Source organism: Eleutherodactylus coqui, chromosome 1, assembly GCF_035609145.1.
Source record: "Eleutherodactylus coqui strain aEleCoq1 chromosome 1, aEleCoq1.hap1, whole genome shotgun sequence".
Classification (NCBI taxonomy): Eukaryota; Metazoa; Chordata; class Amphibia; order Anura; family Eleutherodactylidae; genus Eleutherodactylus; species Eleutherodactylus coqui.
Window position 1 is genome coordinate 487,050,147 of NC_089837.1, and position 19,157 is coordinate 487,069,303.

Here is a 19,157-nt window from a genome sequence, read left to right on the forward strand (position 1 = left end):
CTGCCCCCTCCATACATATAATTTCTGGTGCTCAGTCACAAGACCTCCTTCTCTGCTCCTTAGAATCATCTCCAGATTTCTCCTGTTCCTCACGGATAGTCTAGAACTCGCTATCCCAACTTATCAAACTTTTTGCCAACTTGGAAAGCTTTAAAAAGAACCAAAAAAACACCTCTTCAGGGAAAGCTACAACCTCCAGTAACGCTGCTGTCACCCCTGTATGAGCAGCTTCTACCCTTACCTACTGTGTCCTTCCCTTGTAGATCATAAGCCATCAAGGGCAGGATCTTCTCTCCCTCTGTATCAGTCTATCATTCATTTAGTCCATATACAGTGTACTTAAAGAGGTTCTGTCATTAGAAAAAAAAATCATTACTTACCTATTCCTTTCCTGTCTTCTTACCGCATCTTCTCCTTGTCAATCTTATCCTTGTCGGTCTTCTCCTGGCTCCTCCAGTCCCCCGGGTCACCTCACCGCAAGCTGTCCGGATCCTCTTCTTCCTGTTTTGGAGCGTCTATTAGCTGCAGTTCACCTCCTGCAGGGCAGTGAACGCTACAAGAGAATGCTGAATCCTCAGCAGCCTGCTTTAGCGCGCAAACGTGATATCTCAACGCTAGTGTTATATATAGATATGAAACACTAGCGGCGAGACATTGAGCAGTCGCACTAAAGCCGTCTGCTGAGGATTTGGCATTCCCTGCTAGGCAGTGAACGTTACATCACTAGTGACCGGGTACACTACCCTGCAGGAAGCAGAATGCTGGAGATGTACGCTTCGTCACAGGAAGAGGTGGATCTGGACGGCTTGTGGTGAGGTGAACCAGGGGAATGGAGAAGACCGGTGAGGTGACGATCTGGTAAGGAGACTGGTAAGGGAAGGAATAGGTAAGTATTAGAGATGAGCGAGCACGCTTGGTAAGGGCAGCATCACTCATCTCAAGTAACTGCCTTCTCCTCCGGGGGCGGAGGGGAGCAGGGGGAGGAGAGAGATTTAACACCCCACCCCTCCCCCCTCCTGCTACTTCCCGCCGCTCACCCCCACCGCCCCCCCGAGCACACTCGGAGGAAAAGGTAGCTACTCGAGATGAGCAAGACTCGCTTGAGTAACTGCCCTTACCGAGCTTGCTCGCTCATCTCTAGTAAGTATAGATTTTTTTTATGATAGAACCCTTTTAAGCCTCTTTATCTGCCCGGATGGCATTTTAATATAAATAATGTTATTTCTTAACAGTCTATGGAAATCTTTAATAGTAAACTGGAATCTGCAGAAAAAGCAGCATCACAGAAGTTTAAGGGGGAACCGGATGATGGAAGGGAAAGGTGGAGAAGATCAAAATATCATGACCAAGATCCGCCAAGATATGCAGAAAGATCTAGTGACTATGATAGAAAATCTGACCGTGATGATCGCAGATCTGAGAGGTCTTCCTACAGACAGAGTAAAGAATATAATTCGGATAAAACCAACGAAGAGGAAAATGTCTCCAAGGGGAACAGACCAGAATCTGCTCGTAGAGAATATCTAGCAAGACGATTGGAAGAAGCTACTGATGGAAAGAGTGCTACTTCTCGACTAAAGCACCAGTTCCTAAAACCTTCTGAAGACAAGGAGTCATCCAGGGGATTTAGATCCCAAAGGAATGACCCTGACTCATCTTCTCAGATCTCAACCAATAGTCGCTTCTTAAAACCTACAGATGACCAACCTCCGCCATTATGGAAGAGGACGTCCTCAAACCGTTCCAGGGAGGAGAACCAGGTGTCTAGTAGAGAAGACCGAGATGTCTGTACAAAGAGCGAGAAACCTCAAGACAAAGACTCAAGTGTACAGCAGCAGCAGTCTTCTGAGGGCAGTCCACCATCATCCTCACGGTAAATCCTCAAGACTTCTCTGAATGTGTATCTTCTGCTATTGTACAAATGGTTTCCTTAGTCTTTGCTGTGGTATATTATTGTGGTATAATGGAAGTGTTTGTGGGAGGTCAGATGTGATTATACTGCGGGGGAAGGATGGGAGGTCAGATGTGATTATACTGCGGGGGAAGGATGGGAGGTCAGATGTGATTATACTGCGGGGGAAGGATGGGAGGTCAGATGTGATTATACCGCGGGGGAAGGATGGGAGGTCAGATGTGATTATACCGCGGGGGAAGGATTGGAGGTCAGATGTAGATTATACTGCAGGGGAAGGATGGGAGGTCAGATGTGATTATACTGCGGGGGAAGGATGGGAGGTCAGATGTGATTATACTGCGGGGGAAGGATGGGAGGTCAGATGTGATTATACTGTGGGGGAAGGATGGGAGGTCAGATGTGATTATACCGCGGGGGAAGGATGGGAGGTCAGATGTGATTATACCGCGGGGGAAGGGTGGGAGGTCAGATGTGATTATACCGCGGGGAAGGATGGGAGGTCAGATGTGATTATACTGCGGGGGAAGGATGGGAGGTCAGATGTGATTATACTGCGGGGGAAGGGTGGGAGGTCAGATGTGATTATACTGCGGGGGAAGGGTGGGAGGTCAGATGTGATTATACTGCGGGGAAGGATGGGAGGTGGATGTGATTATACAGCGGGGGAAGGATGAGAGGTCAGGATGTGATTGTACAGCGGGGGAAGGATGGGAGGTGGATGTTATACTGCGGGGGAAAGGATGGGAGGTGGATGTGATTCTACTGCGGGGGAAGGATGGGAGGTGGATGTGATTATACTGCGGGGAAGGATGGGTGGTGGATGTGATTCTACTGCGGGAGAAGGATGGGAGGTGGATGTGATTATACTGCGGGGGAAGGATGAGAGCTCTGGATGTGATTATACTGCGGGGGAGGGATGGGAGGTGGATGTTATACTGCGGGGGGAAGGATGGGAGGTGGATGTTATACTGCGGGGGGAAGGATGGGAGGTGGATGGGATTATACTGCGGGGGAAGGATGGGAGATGCGGATGTGATTATACTGCGAGGGAAGGATGGGAGGTGCGGATGTGATTATACTGCGGGGGAAGGATGGGAGGTGCGGATGTGATTATACTGCGGGGGAAGGATGGGAGGTGCGGATGTGATTATACTGCGGGGGAAGGATGGGAGGTGCGGATGTGATTATACTGCGGGGGGAAGGATGGGAGGTGGATGTGATTCTACTGCGGGGGAAGGATGGGAGCTGGATGTGATTATACTGCGGGGGAAGGATGAGAGCTCTGGATGTGATTATACTGCGGGGGAAGGATGAGAGCTCTGGATGTGATTATACTGCGGGGGAAGGATGGGAGGTGGATGTGATTATACTGCGGGGGAAGGATGGGAGATGCGGATGTGATTATACTGCGGGGGAAGGATGGGAGATGCGGATGTGATTATACTGCGGGGGAAGGATGGGAGGTGCGGATGTGATTATACTGCGGGGGAAGGATGGGAGGTGGATGTTATTATACTGCGGGGGGAAGGATGGGAGGTGGATGTGATTATACTGCAGGGGAAGGATAGGAGGTGGATGTGATTATACTGCGGGGAAGGATGGGAGGTGGATGTGATTATACTGCGGGGGAAGGATGGGAGGTGGATGTGATTATACTGCGGGGGAAGGATGGGAGGTGCGGATGTGATTATACTGCGGGGGAAGGATGGGAGGTGCGGATGTGATTATACTGCGGGGGAAGGATGGGAGGTGCGGATGTGATTATACTGCGGGGGAGGGATGTGAGGTGCGGATGTGATTATACTGCGGGGGAGGGATGGGAGGTGGATGGGATTATACTGCTGGGGAGGGATGGGAGGTGGATGGGATTATACTGCGGGGGAAGGATGGGAGGTGCAGATGTGATTATACTGCAGGGGAAGGATGGGAGGTGCGGATGTGATTATACTGCGGGGGAAGGATGGGAGGTGGATGTGATTATACAGCGGGGGAAGGATGGGAGGTCAGGATGTGATTATACTGCGGGGGAAGGATGGGAGGTGGATGTTGTTATACTGCGGGGGGAAGGATGGGAGGTGGATGTTATTATACTGCGGGGGGAAGGATGGGAGGTGGATGTTATTATACTGCGGGGGAGGGATGGGAGGTGGATGGGATTATACTGCGGGGGAGGGATGGGAGGTGGATGGGATTATACTGCGGGGGAAGAATGGGAGGTGCAGTTGTGATTATACTGCGGGGGAAGAATGGGAGGTGCGGATGTGATTATACTGCGGGGGAAGGATGGCAGATGCGGATGTGATTATACTGCAGGGGAAGGATGGGAGGTGGATGTGATTATACTGCAGGGGAAGGATGGGAGGTGGATGGGATTATACTGCGGGGGAAGGATGGGAGGAGGATGTGATTATGCTGCGGGGGAGAGATGGGAGGAGGATGTGATTATACTGCGGGGGAGGGATGGGAGGTGGATGGGATTATACTGCGGGGGAAGAATGGGAGGTGCAGATGTGATTATACTGTAGGGGAAGGATGGGAGGTGCGGATGTGATTATACTGCGGGGAAAGGATGGGAGGTGCGGATGTGATTATACTGCGGGGAAAGGATGGGAGATGCGGATGTGATTATACTGCAGGGGAAGGATGGGAGGTGCGGATGTGATTATACTGCGGGGGGAAGCATGGGAGGAGGATGTGATTATGCTGCGGGGGAGGGATGGGAGGAGGATGTGATTATGCTGCGGGGGAGGGATGGGAGGTGGATGTGATTATACTGTGGGGGGAAGGATGGGAGGTGGATGTGATTATACTGCAGGGGAAGGATGAGAGCTCTGGATGTTATTATACTGCGGGGGGAAGGATGGGAGGTGGATGTTATTATACTGCGGGGGAAGGATGGGAGGTGGATGTGATTATACTGCGGGGGAAGGATGGGAGGTGCGGATGTGATTATACTGCGGGGGAAGGATGGGAGGTGCGGATGTGATTATACTGCGGGGGAAGGATGGGAGGTGCGGATGTGATTATACTGCGGGGGAGGGATGGGAGGTGCGGATGTGATTATACTGCGGGGGAGGGATGGGAGGTGCGGATGTGATTATACTGCGGGGGAGGGATGGGAGGTGGATGGGATTATACTGCGGGGGAGGGATGGGAGGTGGATGGGATTATACTGCGGGGGAAGGATGGGAGGTGCAGATGGGATTATACTGCAGGGGAAGGATGGGAGGTGCGGATGTGATTATACTGCGGGGGGAAGGATGGGAGGTGCGGATGTGATTATACAGCGGGGGAAGGATGGGAGGTCAGGATGTGATTATACAGCGGGGGAAGGATGGGAGGTCAGGATGTGATTATACTGCGGGGGAAGGATGGGAGGTGCGGATGTGATTATACTGCGGGGGAAGGATGGGAGGTGCGGATGTGATTATACTGCGGGGGAAGGATGGGAGGTGCGGATGTGATTATACTGCGGGGGAAGGATGGGAGGTGCGGATGTGATAATACTGCGGGGGAGGTGCGGATGTGATTATACTGCGGGGGAGGGATGGGAGGTGGATGGGATTATACTGCGGGGGAGGGATGGGAGGTGGATGGGATTATACTGCGGGGGAAGGATGGGAGGTGCAGATGGGATTATACTGCAGGGGAAGGATGGGAGGTGCGGATGTGATTATACTGCGGGGGGAAGGATGGGAGGTGGATGTGATTTATACAGCGGGGGAAGGATGGGAGGTCAGGATGTGATTATACTGCGGGGGAAGGATGGGAGGTGGATGTTATTATACTGCGGGGGAGGGATGGGAGGTGCGGATGTGATTTATACTGCGGGGGAAGGATGGGAGATGCGGATGTGATTATACTGCAGGGGAAGGATGGGAGGTGCGGATGTGATTATGCTGCGGGGGAGGGATGGGAGGAGGATGTGATTATGCTGCGGGGGAGGGATGGGAGGTGGATGTGATTATACTGCGGGGGAGGGATGGGAGGTGGATGTGATTATACTGCGGGGGAAGGATGGGAGGTGGATGGGATTATACTGCGGGGGAGGGATGGGAGGTGGATGGGATTATACTGCGGGGGAGGGATGGGAGGTGGATGTGATTATACTGCGGGGGAGGGATGGGAGGTGGATGGGATTATACTGCCGGGGAAGGATGGGAGGTGCGGATGTGATTATACTGCGGGTGAAGGATGGGAGGTGCGGATGTGATTATACTGCGGGGGAAGGATGGGAGGTGGATGTTATTATACTGCGGGGGGAAGGATGGGAGGTGGATGTGATTATACAGCGGGGAAAGGATGGGAGGTCAGGATGTGATTATACTGCGGGGGAAGGATGGGAGGTGGATGTTATTATACTGCGGGGGAGGGATGGGAGGTGGATGTGATTATACTGCGGGGGAAGGATGGGAGGTGCGGATGTGATTATACTGCGGGGGAGGGATGTGAGGTGCGGATGTGATTATACTGCGGGGGAGGGATGGGAGGTGGATGGGATTATACTGCTGGGGAGGGATGGGAGGTGGATGGGATTATACTGCGGGGGAAGGATGGGAGGTGCAGATGTGATTATACTGCAGGGGAAGGATGGGAGGTGCGGATGTGATTATACTGCGGGGGAAGGATGGGAGGTGGATGTGATTATACAGCGGGGGAAGGATGGGAGGTCAGGATGTGATTATACTGCGGGGGAAGGATGGGAGGTGGATGTTGTTATACTGCGGGGGGAAGGATGGGAGGTGGATGTTATTATACTGCGGGGGAGGGATGGGAGGTGGATGGGATTATACTGCGGGGGAGGGATGGGAGGTGGATGGGATTATACTGCGGGGGAAGAATGGGAGGTGCAGTTGTGATTATACTGCGGGGGAAGAATGGGAGGTGCGGATGTGATTATACTGTGATTATACTGCGGGGGAAGGATGGCAGATGCGGATGTGATTATACTGCAGGGGAAGGATGGGAGGTGGATGTGATTATACTGCAGGGGAAGGATGGGAGGTGGATGGGATTATACTGCAGGGGAAGGATGGGAGGTGGATGGGATTATACTGCGGGGGAAGGATGGGAGGAGGATGTGATTATGCTGCGGGGGAGGGATGGGAGGAGGATGTGATTATACTGCGGGGGAGGGATGGGAGGTGGATGGGATTATACTGCGGGGGAAGAATGGGAGGTGCAGATGTGATTATACTGTAGGGGAAGGATGGGAGGTGCGGATGTGATTATACTGCGGGGAAAGGATGGGAGGTGCGGATGTGATTATACTGCGGGGAAAGGATGGGAGATGCGGATGTGATTATACTGCAGGGGAAGGATGGGAGGTGCGGATGTGATTATACTGCGGGGGAAGCATGGGAGGAGGATGTGATTATGCTGCGGGGGAGGGATGGGAGGAGGATGTGATTATGCTGCGGGGGAGGGATGGGAGGTGGATGTGATTATACTGTGGGGGGAAGGATGGGAGGTGGATGTGATTATACTGCGGGGGAAGGATGAGAGCTCTGGATGTTATTATACTGCGGGGGGAAGGATGGGAGGTGGATGTTATTATACTGCGGGGGAAGGATGGGAGGTGGATGTGATTATACTGCGGGGGAAGGATGGGAGGTGCGGATGTGATTATACTGCGGGGGAAGGATGGGAGGTGCGGATGTGATTATACTGCGGGGGAAGGATGGGAGGTGCGGATGTGATTATACTGCGGGGGAGGGATGGGAGGTGCGGATGTGATTATACTGCGGGGGAGGGATGGGAGGTGGATGGGATTATACTGCGGGGGAGGGATGGGAGGTGGATGGGATTATACTGCGGGGGAAGGATGGGAGGTGCAGATGGGATTATACTGCAGGGGAAGGATGGGAGGTGGATGTGATTATACAGCGGGGGAAGGATGGGAGGTCAGGATGTGATTATACAGCGGGGGAAGGATGGGAGGTCAGGATGTGATTATACTGCGGGGGAAGGATGGGAGGTGCGGATGTGATTATACTGCGGGGGAAGGATGGGAGGTGCGGATGTGATTATACTGCGGGGGAAGGATGGGAGGTGCGGATGTGATTATACTGCGGGGGAAGGATGGGAGGTGCGGATGTGATTATACTGCGGGGGAGGTGCGGATGTGATTATACTGCGGGGGAGGGATGGGAGGTGGATGGGATTATACTGCGGGGGAGGGATGGGAGGTGGATGGGATTATACTGCGGGGGAAGGATGGGAGGTGCAGATGGGATTATACTGCAGGGGAAGGATGGGAGGTGCGGATGTGATTATACTGCGGGGGGAAGGATGGGAGGTGGATGTGATTTATACAGCGGGGGAAGGATGGGAGGTCAGGATGTGATTATACTGCGGGGGAAGGATGGGAGGTGGATGTTATTATACTGCGGGGGAGGGATGGGAGGTGCGGATGTTGTTTATACTGCGGGGGAAGGATGGGAGATGCGGATGTGATTATACTGCAGGGGAAGGATGGGAGGTGCGGATGTGATTATGCTGTGGGGGAGGGATGGGAGGAGGATGTGATTATGCTGCGGGGGAGGGATGGGAGGTGGATGTGATTATACTGCGGGGGAGGGATGGGAGGTGGATGTGATTATACTGCGGGGGAAGGATGGGAGGTGGATGGGATTATACTGCGGGGGAGGGATGGGAGGTGGATGGGATTATACTGCGGGGGAGGGATGGGAGGTGGATGTGATTATACTGCGGGGGAGGGATGGGAGGTGGATGGGATTATACTGCCGGGGAAGGATGGGAGGTGCGGATGTGATTATACTGCGGGGGAAGGATGGGAGGTGCGGATGTGATTATACTGCGGGGGAAGGATGGGAGGTGCGGATGTGATTATACTGCGGGGGAAGGATGGGAGGTGGATGTTATTATACTGCGGGGGGAAGGATGGGAGGTGGATGTGATTATACAGCGGGGAAAGGATGGGAGGTCAGGATGTGATTATACTGCGGGGGAAGGATGGGAGGTGGATGTTATTATACTGCGGGGGAGGGATGGGAGGTGGATGTGATTATACAGCGGGGGAAGGATGGGAGGTCAGGATGTGATTATACAGCGGGGGAAGGATGGGAGGTCAGGATGTGATTATACTGCGGGGGAAGGATGGGAGGTGCGGATGTGATTATACTGCGGGGGAAGGATGGGAGGTGCGGATGTGATTATACTGCGGGGGAAGGATGGGAGGTGCGGATGTGATTATACTGCGGGGGAAGGATGGGAGGTGCGGATGTGATTATACTGCGGGGGAGGTGCGGATGTGATTATACTGCGGGGGAAGGATGGGAGGTGGATGGGATTATACTGCGGGGGAGGGATGGGAGGTGGATGGGATTATACTGCGGGGGAGGGATGGGAGGTGGATGTGATTATACTGCGGGGGAGGGATGGGAGGTGGATGGGATTATACTGCCGGGGAAGGATGGGAGGTGCGGATGTGATTATACTGCGGGGGAAGGATGGGAGGTGCGGATGTGATTATACTGCGGGGGAAGGATGGGAGGTGGATGTTATTATACTGCGGGGGGAAGGATGGGAGGTGGATGTGATTATACAGCGGGGAAAGGATGGGAGGTCAGGATGTGATTATACTGCGGGGGAAGGATGGGAGGTGGATGTTATTATACTGCGGGGGAGGGATGGGAGGTGGATGTGATTATACAGCGGGGGAAGGATGGGAGGTCAGGATGTGATTATACAGCGGGGGAAGGATGGGAGGTCAGGATGTGATTATACTGCGGGGGAAGGATGGGAGGTGCGGATGTGATTATACTGCGGGGGAAGGATGGGAGGTGCGGATGTGATTATACTGCGGGGGAAGGATGGGAGGTGCGGATGTGATTATACTGCGGGGGAAGGATGGGAGGTGCGGATGTGATTATACTGCGGGGGAGGTGCGGATGTGATTATACTGCGGGGCAGGGATGGGAGGTGGATGGGATTATACTGCGGGGGAGGGATGGGAGGTGGATGGGATTATACTGCGGGGGAAGGATGGGAGGTGCAGATGGGATTATACTGCAGGGGAAGGATGGGAGGTGCGGATGTGATTATACTGCGGGGGGAAGGATGGGAGGTGGATGTGATTTATACAGCGGGGGAAGGATGGGAGGTCAGGATGTGATTATACTGCGGGGGAAGGATGGGAGGTGGATGTTATTATACTGCGGGGGAGGGATGGGAGGTGCGGATGTGATTTATACTGCGGGGGAAGGATGGGAGATGCGGATGTGATTATACTGCAGGGGAAGGATGGGAGGTGCGGATGTGATTATGCTGTGGGGGAGGGATGGGAGGAGGATGTGATTATGCTGCGGGGGAGGGATGGGAGGTGGATGTGATTATACTGCGGGGGAGGGATGGGAGGTGGATGTGATTATACTGCGGGGGAAGGATGGGAGGTGGATGGGATTATACTGCGGGGGAGGGATGGGAGGTGGATGGGATTATACTGCGGGGGAGGGATGGGAGGTGGATGTGATTATACTGCGGGGGAGGGATGGGAGGTGGATGGGATTATACTGCGGGTGAAGGATGGGAGGTGCGGATGTGATTATACTGCGGGGGAAGGATGGGAGGTGGATGTTATTATACTGCGGGGGGAAGGATGGGAGGTGGATGTGATTATACAGCGGGGAAAGGATGGGAGGTCAGGATGTGATTATACTGCGGGGGAAGGATGGGAGGTGGATGTTATTATACTGCGGGGGAGGGATGGGAGGTGGATGTGATTATACTGCGGGGGAAGGATGGGAGGTGCGGATGTGATTATACTGCGGGGGAGGGATGTGAGGTGCGGATGTGATTATACTGCGGGGGAGGGATGGGAGGTGGATGGGATTATACTGCTGGGGAGGGATGGGAGGTGGATGGGATTATACTGCGGGGGAAGGATGGGAGGTGCAGATGTGATTATACTGCAGGGGAAGGATGGGAGGTGCGGATGTGATTATACTGCGGGGGAAGGATGGGAGGTGGATGTGATTATACAGCGGGGGAAGGATGGGAGGTCAGGATGTGATTATACTGCGGGGGAAGGATGGGAGGTGGATGTTGTTATACTGCGGGGGGAAGGATGGGAGGTGGATGTTATTATACTGCGGGGGAGGGATGGGAGGTGGATGGGATTATACTGCGGGGGAGGGATGGGAGGTGGATGGGATTATACTGCGGGGGAAGAATGGGAGGTGCAGTTGTGATTATACTGCGGGGGAAGAATGGGAGGTGCGGATGTGATTATACTGCGGGGGAAGGATGGCAGATGCGGATGTGATTATACTGCAGGGGAAGGATGGGAGGTGGATGTGATTATACTGCAGGGGAAGGATGGGAGGTGGATGGGATTATACTGCGGGGGAAGGATGGGAGGAGGATGTGATTATGCTGCGGGGGAGGGATGGGAGGAGGATGTGATTATACTGCGGGGGAGGGATGGGAGGTGGATGGGATTATACTGCGGGGGAAGAATGGGAGGTGCAGATGTGATTATACTGTAGGGGAAGGATGGGAGGTGCGGATGTGATTATACTGCGGGAAAAGGATGGGAGGTGCGGATGTGATTATACTGCGGGGAAAGGATGGGAGATGCGGATGTGATTATACTGCAGGGGAAGGATGGGAGGTGCGGATGTGATTATACTGCGGGGGAAGCATGGGAGGAGGATGTGATTATGCTGCGGGGGAGGGATGGGAGGAGGATGTGATTATGCTGCGGGGGAGGGATGGGAGGTGGATGTGATTATACTGTGGGGGGAAGGATGGGAGGTGGATGTGATTATACTGCGGGGGAAGGATGAGAGCTCTGGATGTTATTATACTGCGGGGGGAAGGATGGGAGGTGGATGTTATTATACTGCGGGGGAAGGATGGGAGGTGGATGTGATTATACTGCGGGGGAAGGATGGGAGGTGCGGATGTGATTATACTGCGGGGGAAGGATGGGAGGTGCGGATGTGATTATACTGCGGGGGAAGGATGGGAGGTGCGGATGTGATTATACTGCGGGGGAGGGATGGGAGGTGCGGATGTGATTATACTGCGGGGGAGGGATGGGAGGTGGATGGGATTATACTGCGGGGGAGGGATGGGAGGTGGATGGGATTATACTGCGGGGGAAGGATGGGAGGTGCAGATGGGATTATACTGCAGGGGAAGGATGGGAGGTGGATGTGATTATACAGCGGGGGAAGGATGGGAGGTCAGGATGTGATTATACAGCGGGGGAAGGATGGGAGGTCAGGATGTGATTATACTGCGGGGGAAGGATGGGAGGTGCGGATGTGATTATACTGCGGGGGAAGGATGGGAGGTGCGGATGTGATTATACTGCGGGGGAAGGATGGGAGGTGCGGATGTGATTATACTGCGGGGGAAGGATGGGAGGTGCGGATGTGATTATACTGCGGGGGAAGGATGGGAGGTGCGGATGTGATTATACTGCGGGGGAGGTGCGGATGTGATTATACTGCGGGGGAGGGATGGGAGGAGGATGTGATTATACTGCGGGGGAGGGATGGGAGGTGGATGGGATTATACTGCGGGGGAAGAATGGGAGGTGCAGATGTGATTATACTGTAGGGGAAGGATGGGAGGTGCGGATGTGATTATACTGCGAGGAAAGGATGGGAGGTGCGGATGTGATTATACTGCGGGGAAAGGATGGGAGATGCGGATGTGATTATACTGCAGGGGAAGGATGGGAGGTGCGGATGTGATTATACTGCGGGGGAAGCATGGGAGGAGGATGTGATTATGCTGCGGGGGAGGGATGGGAGGAGGATGTGATTATGCTGCGGGGGAGGGATGGGAGGTGGATGTGATTATACTGTGGGGGGAAGGATGGGAGGTGGATGTGATTATACTGCGGGGGAAGGATGAGAGCTCTGGATGTTATTATACTGCGGGGGGAAGGATGGGAGGTGGATGTTATTATACTGCGGGGGAAGGATGGGAGGTGGATGTGATTATACTGCGGGGGAAGGATGGGAGGTGCGGATGTGATTATACTGCGGGGGAAGGATGGGAGGTGCGGATGTGATTATACTGCGGGGGAAGGATGGGAGGTGCGGATGTGATTATACTGCGGGGGAGGGATGGGAGGTGCGGATGTGATTATACTGCGGGGGAGGGATGGGAGGTGGATGTGATTATACTGCGGGGGAAGGATGGGAGGTGCGGATGTGATTATACTGCGGGGGAAGGATGGGAGGTGCGGATGTGATTATACTGCGGGGGAAGGATGGGAGGTGCGGATGTGATTATACTGCGGGGGAGGTGCGGATGTGATTATACTGCGGGGGAGGGATGGGAGGTGGATGGGATTATACTGCGGGGGAGGGATGGGAGGTGGATGGGATTATACTGCGGGGGAAGGATGGGAGGTGCAGATGGGATTATACTGCAGGGGAAGGATGGGAGGTGCGGATGTGATTATACTGCGGGGGGAAGGATGGGAGGTGGATGTGATTTATACAGCGGGGGAAGGATGGGAGGTCAGGATGTGATTATACTGCGGGGGAAGGATGGGAGGTGGATGTTATTATACTGCGGGGGAGGGATGGGAGGTGCGGATGTGATTTATACTGCGGGGGAAGGATGGGAGATGCGGATGTGATTATACTGCAGGGGAAGGATGGGAGGTGCGGATGTGATTATGCTGTGGGGGAGGGATGGGAGGAGGATGTGATTATGCTGCGGGGGAGGGATGGGAGGTGGATGTGATTATACTGCGGGGGAGGGATGGGAGGTGGATGTGATTATACTGCGGGGGAAGGATGGGAGGTGGATGGGATTATACTGCGGGGGAGGGATGGGAGGTGGATGGGATTATACTGCGGGGGAGGGATGGGAGGTGGATGTGATTATACTGCGGGGGAGGGATGGGAGGTGGATGGGATTATACTGCCGGGGAAGGATGGGAGGTGCGGATGTGATTATACTGCGGGGGAAGGATGGGAGGTGCGGATGTGATTATACTGCGGGGGAAGGATGGGAGGTGCGGATGTGATTATACTGCGGGGGAAGGATGGGAGGTGGATGTTATTATACTGCGGGGGGAAGGATGGGAGGTGGATGTGATTATACAGCGGGGAAAGGATGGGAGGTCAGGATGTGATTATACTGCGGGGGAAGGATGGGAGGTGGATGTTATTATACTGCGGGGGAGGGATGGGAGGTGGATGTGATTATACAGCGGGGGAAGGATGGGAGGTCAGGATGTGATTATACAGCGGGGGAAGGATGGGAGGTCAGGATGTGATTATACTGCGGGGGAAGGATGGGAGGTGCGGATGTGATTATACTGCGGGGGAAGGATGGGAGGTGCGGATGTGATTATACTGCGGGGGAAGGATGGGAGGTGCGGATGTGATTATACTGCGGGGGAAGGATGGGAGGTGCGGATGTGATTATACTGCGGGGGAGGTGCGGATGTGATTATACTGCGGGGGAGGGATGGGAGGTGGATGGGATTATACTGCGGGGGAGGGATGGGAGGTGGATGGGATTATACTGCGGGGGAAGGATGGGAGGTGCAGATGGGATTATACTGCAGGGGAAGGATGGGAGGTGCGGATGTGATTATACTGCGGGGGGAAGGATGGGAGGTGGATGTGATTTATACAGCGGGGGAAGGATGGGAGGTCAGGATGTGATTATACTGCGGGGGAAGGATGGGAGGTGGATGTTATTATACTGCGGGGGAGGGATGGGAGGTGCGGATGTGATTTATACTGCGGGGGAAGGATGGGAGATGCGGATGTGATTATACTGCAGGGGAAGGATGGGAGGTGCGGATGTGATTATGCTGTGGGGGAGGGATGGGAGGAGGATGTGATTATGCTGCGGGGGAGGGATGGGAGGTGGATGTGATTATACTGCGGGGGAGGGATGGGAGGTGGATGTGATTATACTGCGGGGGAAGGATGGGAGGTGGATGGGATTATACTGCGGGGGAGGGATGGGAGGTGGATGGGATTATACTGCGGGGGAGGGATGGGAGGTGGATGTGATTATACTGCGGGGGAGGGATGGGAGGTGGATGGGATTATACTGCGGGTGAAGGATGGGAGGTGCGGATGTGATTATACTGCGGGGGAAGGATGGGAGGTGGATGTTATTATACTGCGGGGGGAAGGATGGGAGGTGGATGTGATTATACAGCGGGGAAAGGATGGGAGGTCAGGATGTGATTATACTGCGGGGGAAGGATGGGAGGTGGATGTTATTATACTGCGGGGGAGGGATGGGAGGTGGATGTGATTATACTGCGGGGGAAGGATGGGAGGTGCGGATGTGATTATACTGCGGGGGAGGGATGTGAGGTGCGGATGTGATTATACTGCGGGGGAGGGATGGGAGGTGGATGGGATTATACTGCTGGGGAGGGATGGGAGGTGGATGGGATTATACTGCGGGGGAAGGATGGGAGGTGCAGATGTGATTATACTGCAGGGGAAGGATGGGAGGTGCGGATGTGATTATACTGCGGGGGAAGGATGGGAGGTGGATGTGATTATACAGCGGGGGAAGGATGGGAGGTCAGGATGTGATTATACTGCGGGGGAAGGATGGGAGGTGGATGTTGTTATACTGCGGGGGGAAGGATGGGAGGTGGATGTTATTATACTGCGGGGGAGGGATGGGAGGTGGATGGGATTATACTGCGGGGGAGGGATGGGAGGTGGATGTGATTATACTGCGGGGGAAGGATGGCAGATGCGGATGTGATTATACTGCAGGGGAAGGATGGGAGGTGGATGTGATTATACTGCAGGGGAAGGATGGGAGGTGGATGGGATTATACTGCGGGGGAAGGATGGGAGGAGGATGTGATTATGCTGCGGGGGAGGGATGGGAGGAGGATGTGATTATACTGCGGGGGAGGGATGGGAGGTGGATGGGATTATACTGCGGGGGAAGAATGGGAGGTGCAGATGTGATTATACTGTAGGGGAAGGATGGGAGGTGCGGATGTGATTATACTGCGGGGAAAGGATGGGAGGTGCGGATGTGATTATACTGCGGGGAAAGGATGGGAGATGCGGATGTGATTATACTGCAGGGGAAGGATGGGAGGTGCGGATGTGATTATACTGCGGGGGAAGCATGGGAGGAGGATGTGATTATGCTGCGGGGGAGGGATGGGAGGAGGATGTGATTATGCTGCGGGGGAGGGATGGGAGGTGGATGTGATTATACTGTGGGGGGAAGGATGGGAGGTGGATGTGATTATACTGCGGGGGAAGGATGAGAGCTCTGGATGTTATTATACTGCGGGGGGAAGGATGGGAGGTGGATGTTATTATACTGCGGGGGAAGGATGGGAGGTGGATGTGATTATACTGCGGGGGAAGGATGGGAGGTGCGGATGTGATTATACTGCGGGGGAAGGATGGGAGGTGCGGATGTGATTATACTGCGGGGGAAGGATGGGAGGTGCGGATGTGATTATACTGCGGGGGAGGGATGGGAGGTGCGGATGTGATTATACTGCGGGGGAGGGATGGGAGGTGGATGGGATTATACTGCGGGGGAGGGATGGGAGGTGGATGGGATTATACTGCGGGGGAAGGATGGGAGGTGCAGATGGGATTATACTGCAGGGGAAGGATGGGAGGTGGATGTGATTATACAGCGGGGGAAGGATGGGAGGTCAGGATGTGATTATACAGCGGGGGAAGGATGGGAGGTCAGGATGTGATTATACTGCGGGGGAAGGATGGGAGGTGCGGATGTGATTATACTGCGGGGGAAGGATGGGAGGTGCGGATGTGATTATACTGCGGGGGAAGGATGGGAGGTGCGGATGTGATTATACTGCGGGGGAAGGATGGGAGGTGCGGATGTGATTATACTGCGGGGGAGGTGCGGATGTGATTATACTGCGGGGGAGGGATGGGAGGTGGATGGGATTATACTGCGGGGGAGGGATGGGAGGTGGATGGGATTATACTGCGGGGGAAGGATGGGAGGTGGATGGGATTATACTGCGGGGGAAGGATGGGAGGTGCGGATGTGATTATACTGCGGGGGGAAGGATGGGAGGTGGATGTGATTTATACAGCGGGGGAAGGATGGGAGGTCAGGATGTGATTTATACAGCGGGGGAAGGATGGGAGGTCAGGATGTGATTATACTGCGGGGGAAGGATGGGAGGTGGATGTTATTATACTGCGGGGGAGGGATGGGAGGTGCGGATGTGATTTATACTGCGGGGGAAGGATGGGAGATGCGGATGTGATTATACTGCAGGGGAAGGATGGGAGGTGCGGATGTGATTATGCTGCAGGGGGAGGGATGGGAGGAGGATGTGATTATGCTGCGGGGGAGGGATGGGAGGTGGATGTGATTATACTGCGGGGGAGGGATGGGAGGTGGATGTGATTATACTGCGGGGGAAGGATGGGAGGTGGATGGGATTATACTGCGGGGGAGGGATGGGAGGTGGATGGGATTATACTGCGGGGGGAGGGATGGGAGGTGGATGTGATTATACTGCGGGGGAGGGATGGGAGGTGGATGGGATTATACTGCCGGGGAAGGATGGGAGGTGCGGATGTGATTATACTGCGGGGGAAGGATGGGAGGTGCGGATGTGATTATACTGCAGGGGAAGGATGGGAGGTGGATGTTATTATACTGCGGGGGGAAGGATGGGAGGTGGATGTGATTATACAGCGGGGAAAGGATGGGAGGTCAGGATGTGATTATACTGCGGGGGAAGGATGGGAGGTGGATGTTATTATACTGCGGGGGAGGGATGGGAGGTGCAGATGTGATTATACTGCAGGGGAAGGATGGGAGGTGAATGTGATTATACTGCGGGGGAAGGATGGGAGGTCAGATGTGATTATACTGCGGGGGGAAGGATGGGAGATGCGGATGTGATTATACTGCGGGGGAAGGATGGGAGGTGGATGTGATTATACTGCGGGGGAGGGATGGGAGGTGGATGTGATTATACTGCGGGGGAAGGATGGGAGGTGGATGGGATTATACTGCGGGGGAGGGATGGGAGGTGGATGGGATTATACTGCGGGGGGAGGGATGGGAGGTGGATGTGATTATACTGCGGGGGAGGGATGGGAGGTGGATGGGATTATACTGCCGGGGAAGGATGGGAGGTGCGGATGTGATTATACTGCGGGGGAAGGATGGGAGGTGCGGATGTGATTATACTGCAGGGGAAGGATGGGAGGTGGATGTTATTATACTGCGGGGGGAAGGATGGGAGGTGGATGTGATTATACAGCGGGGAAAGGATGGGAGGTCAGGATGTGATTATACTGCGGGGGAAGGATGGGAGGTGGATGTTATTATACTGCGGGGGAGGGATGGGAGGTGCAGATGTGATTATACTGCGGGGGAAGGATGGGAGGTGCGAATGTGATTATACTGCAGGGGAAGGATGGGAGGTGCGGATGTGATTATACTGCGGGGGAAGGATGGGAGATGCGGATGTGATTATACTGCGGGGGAAGGATGGGAGGTGGATGTGATTATACTGCGGGGGGAAGGATGGGAGGTGGATGTGATTATACAGCGGGGGAAGGATGGGAGGTCAGGATGTGATTATACTGCGGGGGAAGGATGGGAGGTGGATGTTATTATACTGCGGGGGAGGGATGGGAGGTGGATGTGATTATACTGCGGGGGAAGAATGGGAGGTGCAGATGTGATTATACTGCAGGGGAAGGATGGGAGGTCAGATGTGATTATACTGCGGGGGAAGGATGGGAGGTGCGGATGTGATTATACTGCGGGGGAAGGATGGGAGGTGCGGATGTGATTATACTGCGGGGGAAGGATGGGAGGTCAGATGTGATTATACTGCGGGGGAAGGATGGGAGGTGCAGATGTGATTATACTGCAGGGGAAGGATGGGAGGAGGATGTGATTATGCTGCGGGGGAGGGATGGGAGGAGGATGTGATTATACTGCGGGGGAAGGATGGGAGGTGCGGATGTGATTATACTGCAGGGGAAGGATGGGAGGAGGATGTGATTATACTGCGGGGGAGGGATGGGAGGTGGATGTGATTATACTGCGGGGGAGGGATGGGAGGTGGATGTGATTATACTGCGGGGGAAGGATGGGAGGTGGATGTGATTATACAGCGGGGAAAGGATGGGAGGTCAGGATGTGATTATACTGCGGGGGAAGGATGGGAGGTGGATGTTATTATACTGCGGGGGAGGGATGGGAGGTGGATGTGATTATACTGCGGGGG

The 19,157-nt window shown here is 54.5% G+C and overlaps 1 protein-coding gene across 1 annotated transcript in view; it reads left to right on the plus strand.

Annotated features, from left to right (window-relative positions):
* CWF19L2 (CWF19 like cell cycle control factor 2) overlaps positions 1–19,157 on the plus strand; it is a 149,417-nt gene that overhangs the window by 29,334 nt on the left and 100,926 nt on the right. Inside the window, exon 8 of the mRNA XM_066586248.1 lies at positions 1,233–1,873. Within this exon, the coding sequence (XP_066442345.1) occupies positions 1,233–1,873 (641 nt within the window). The remainder of the gene's footprint in view (positions 1–1,232; positions 1,874–19,157) is intronic.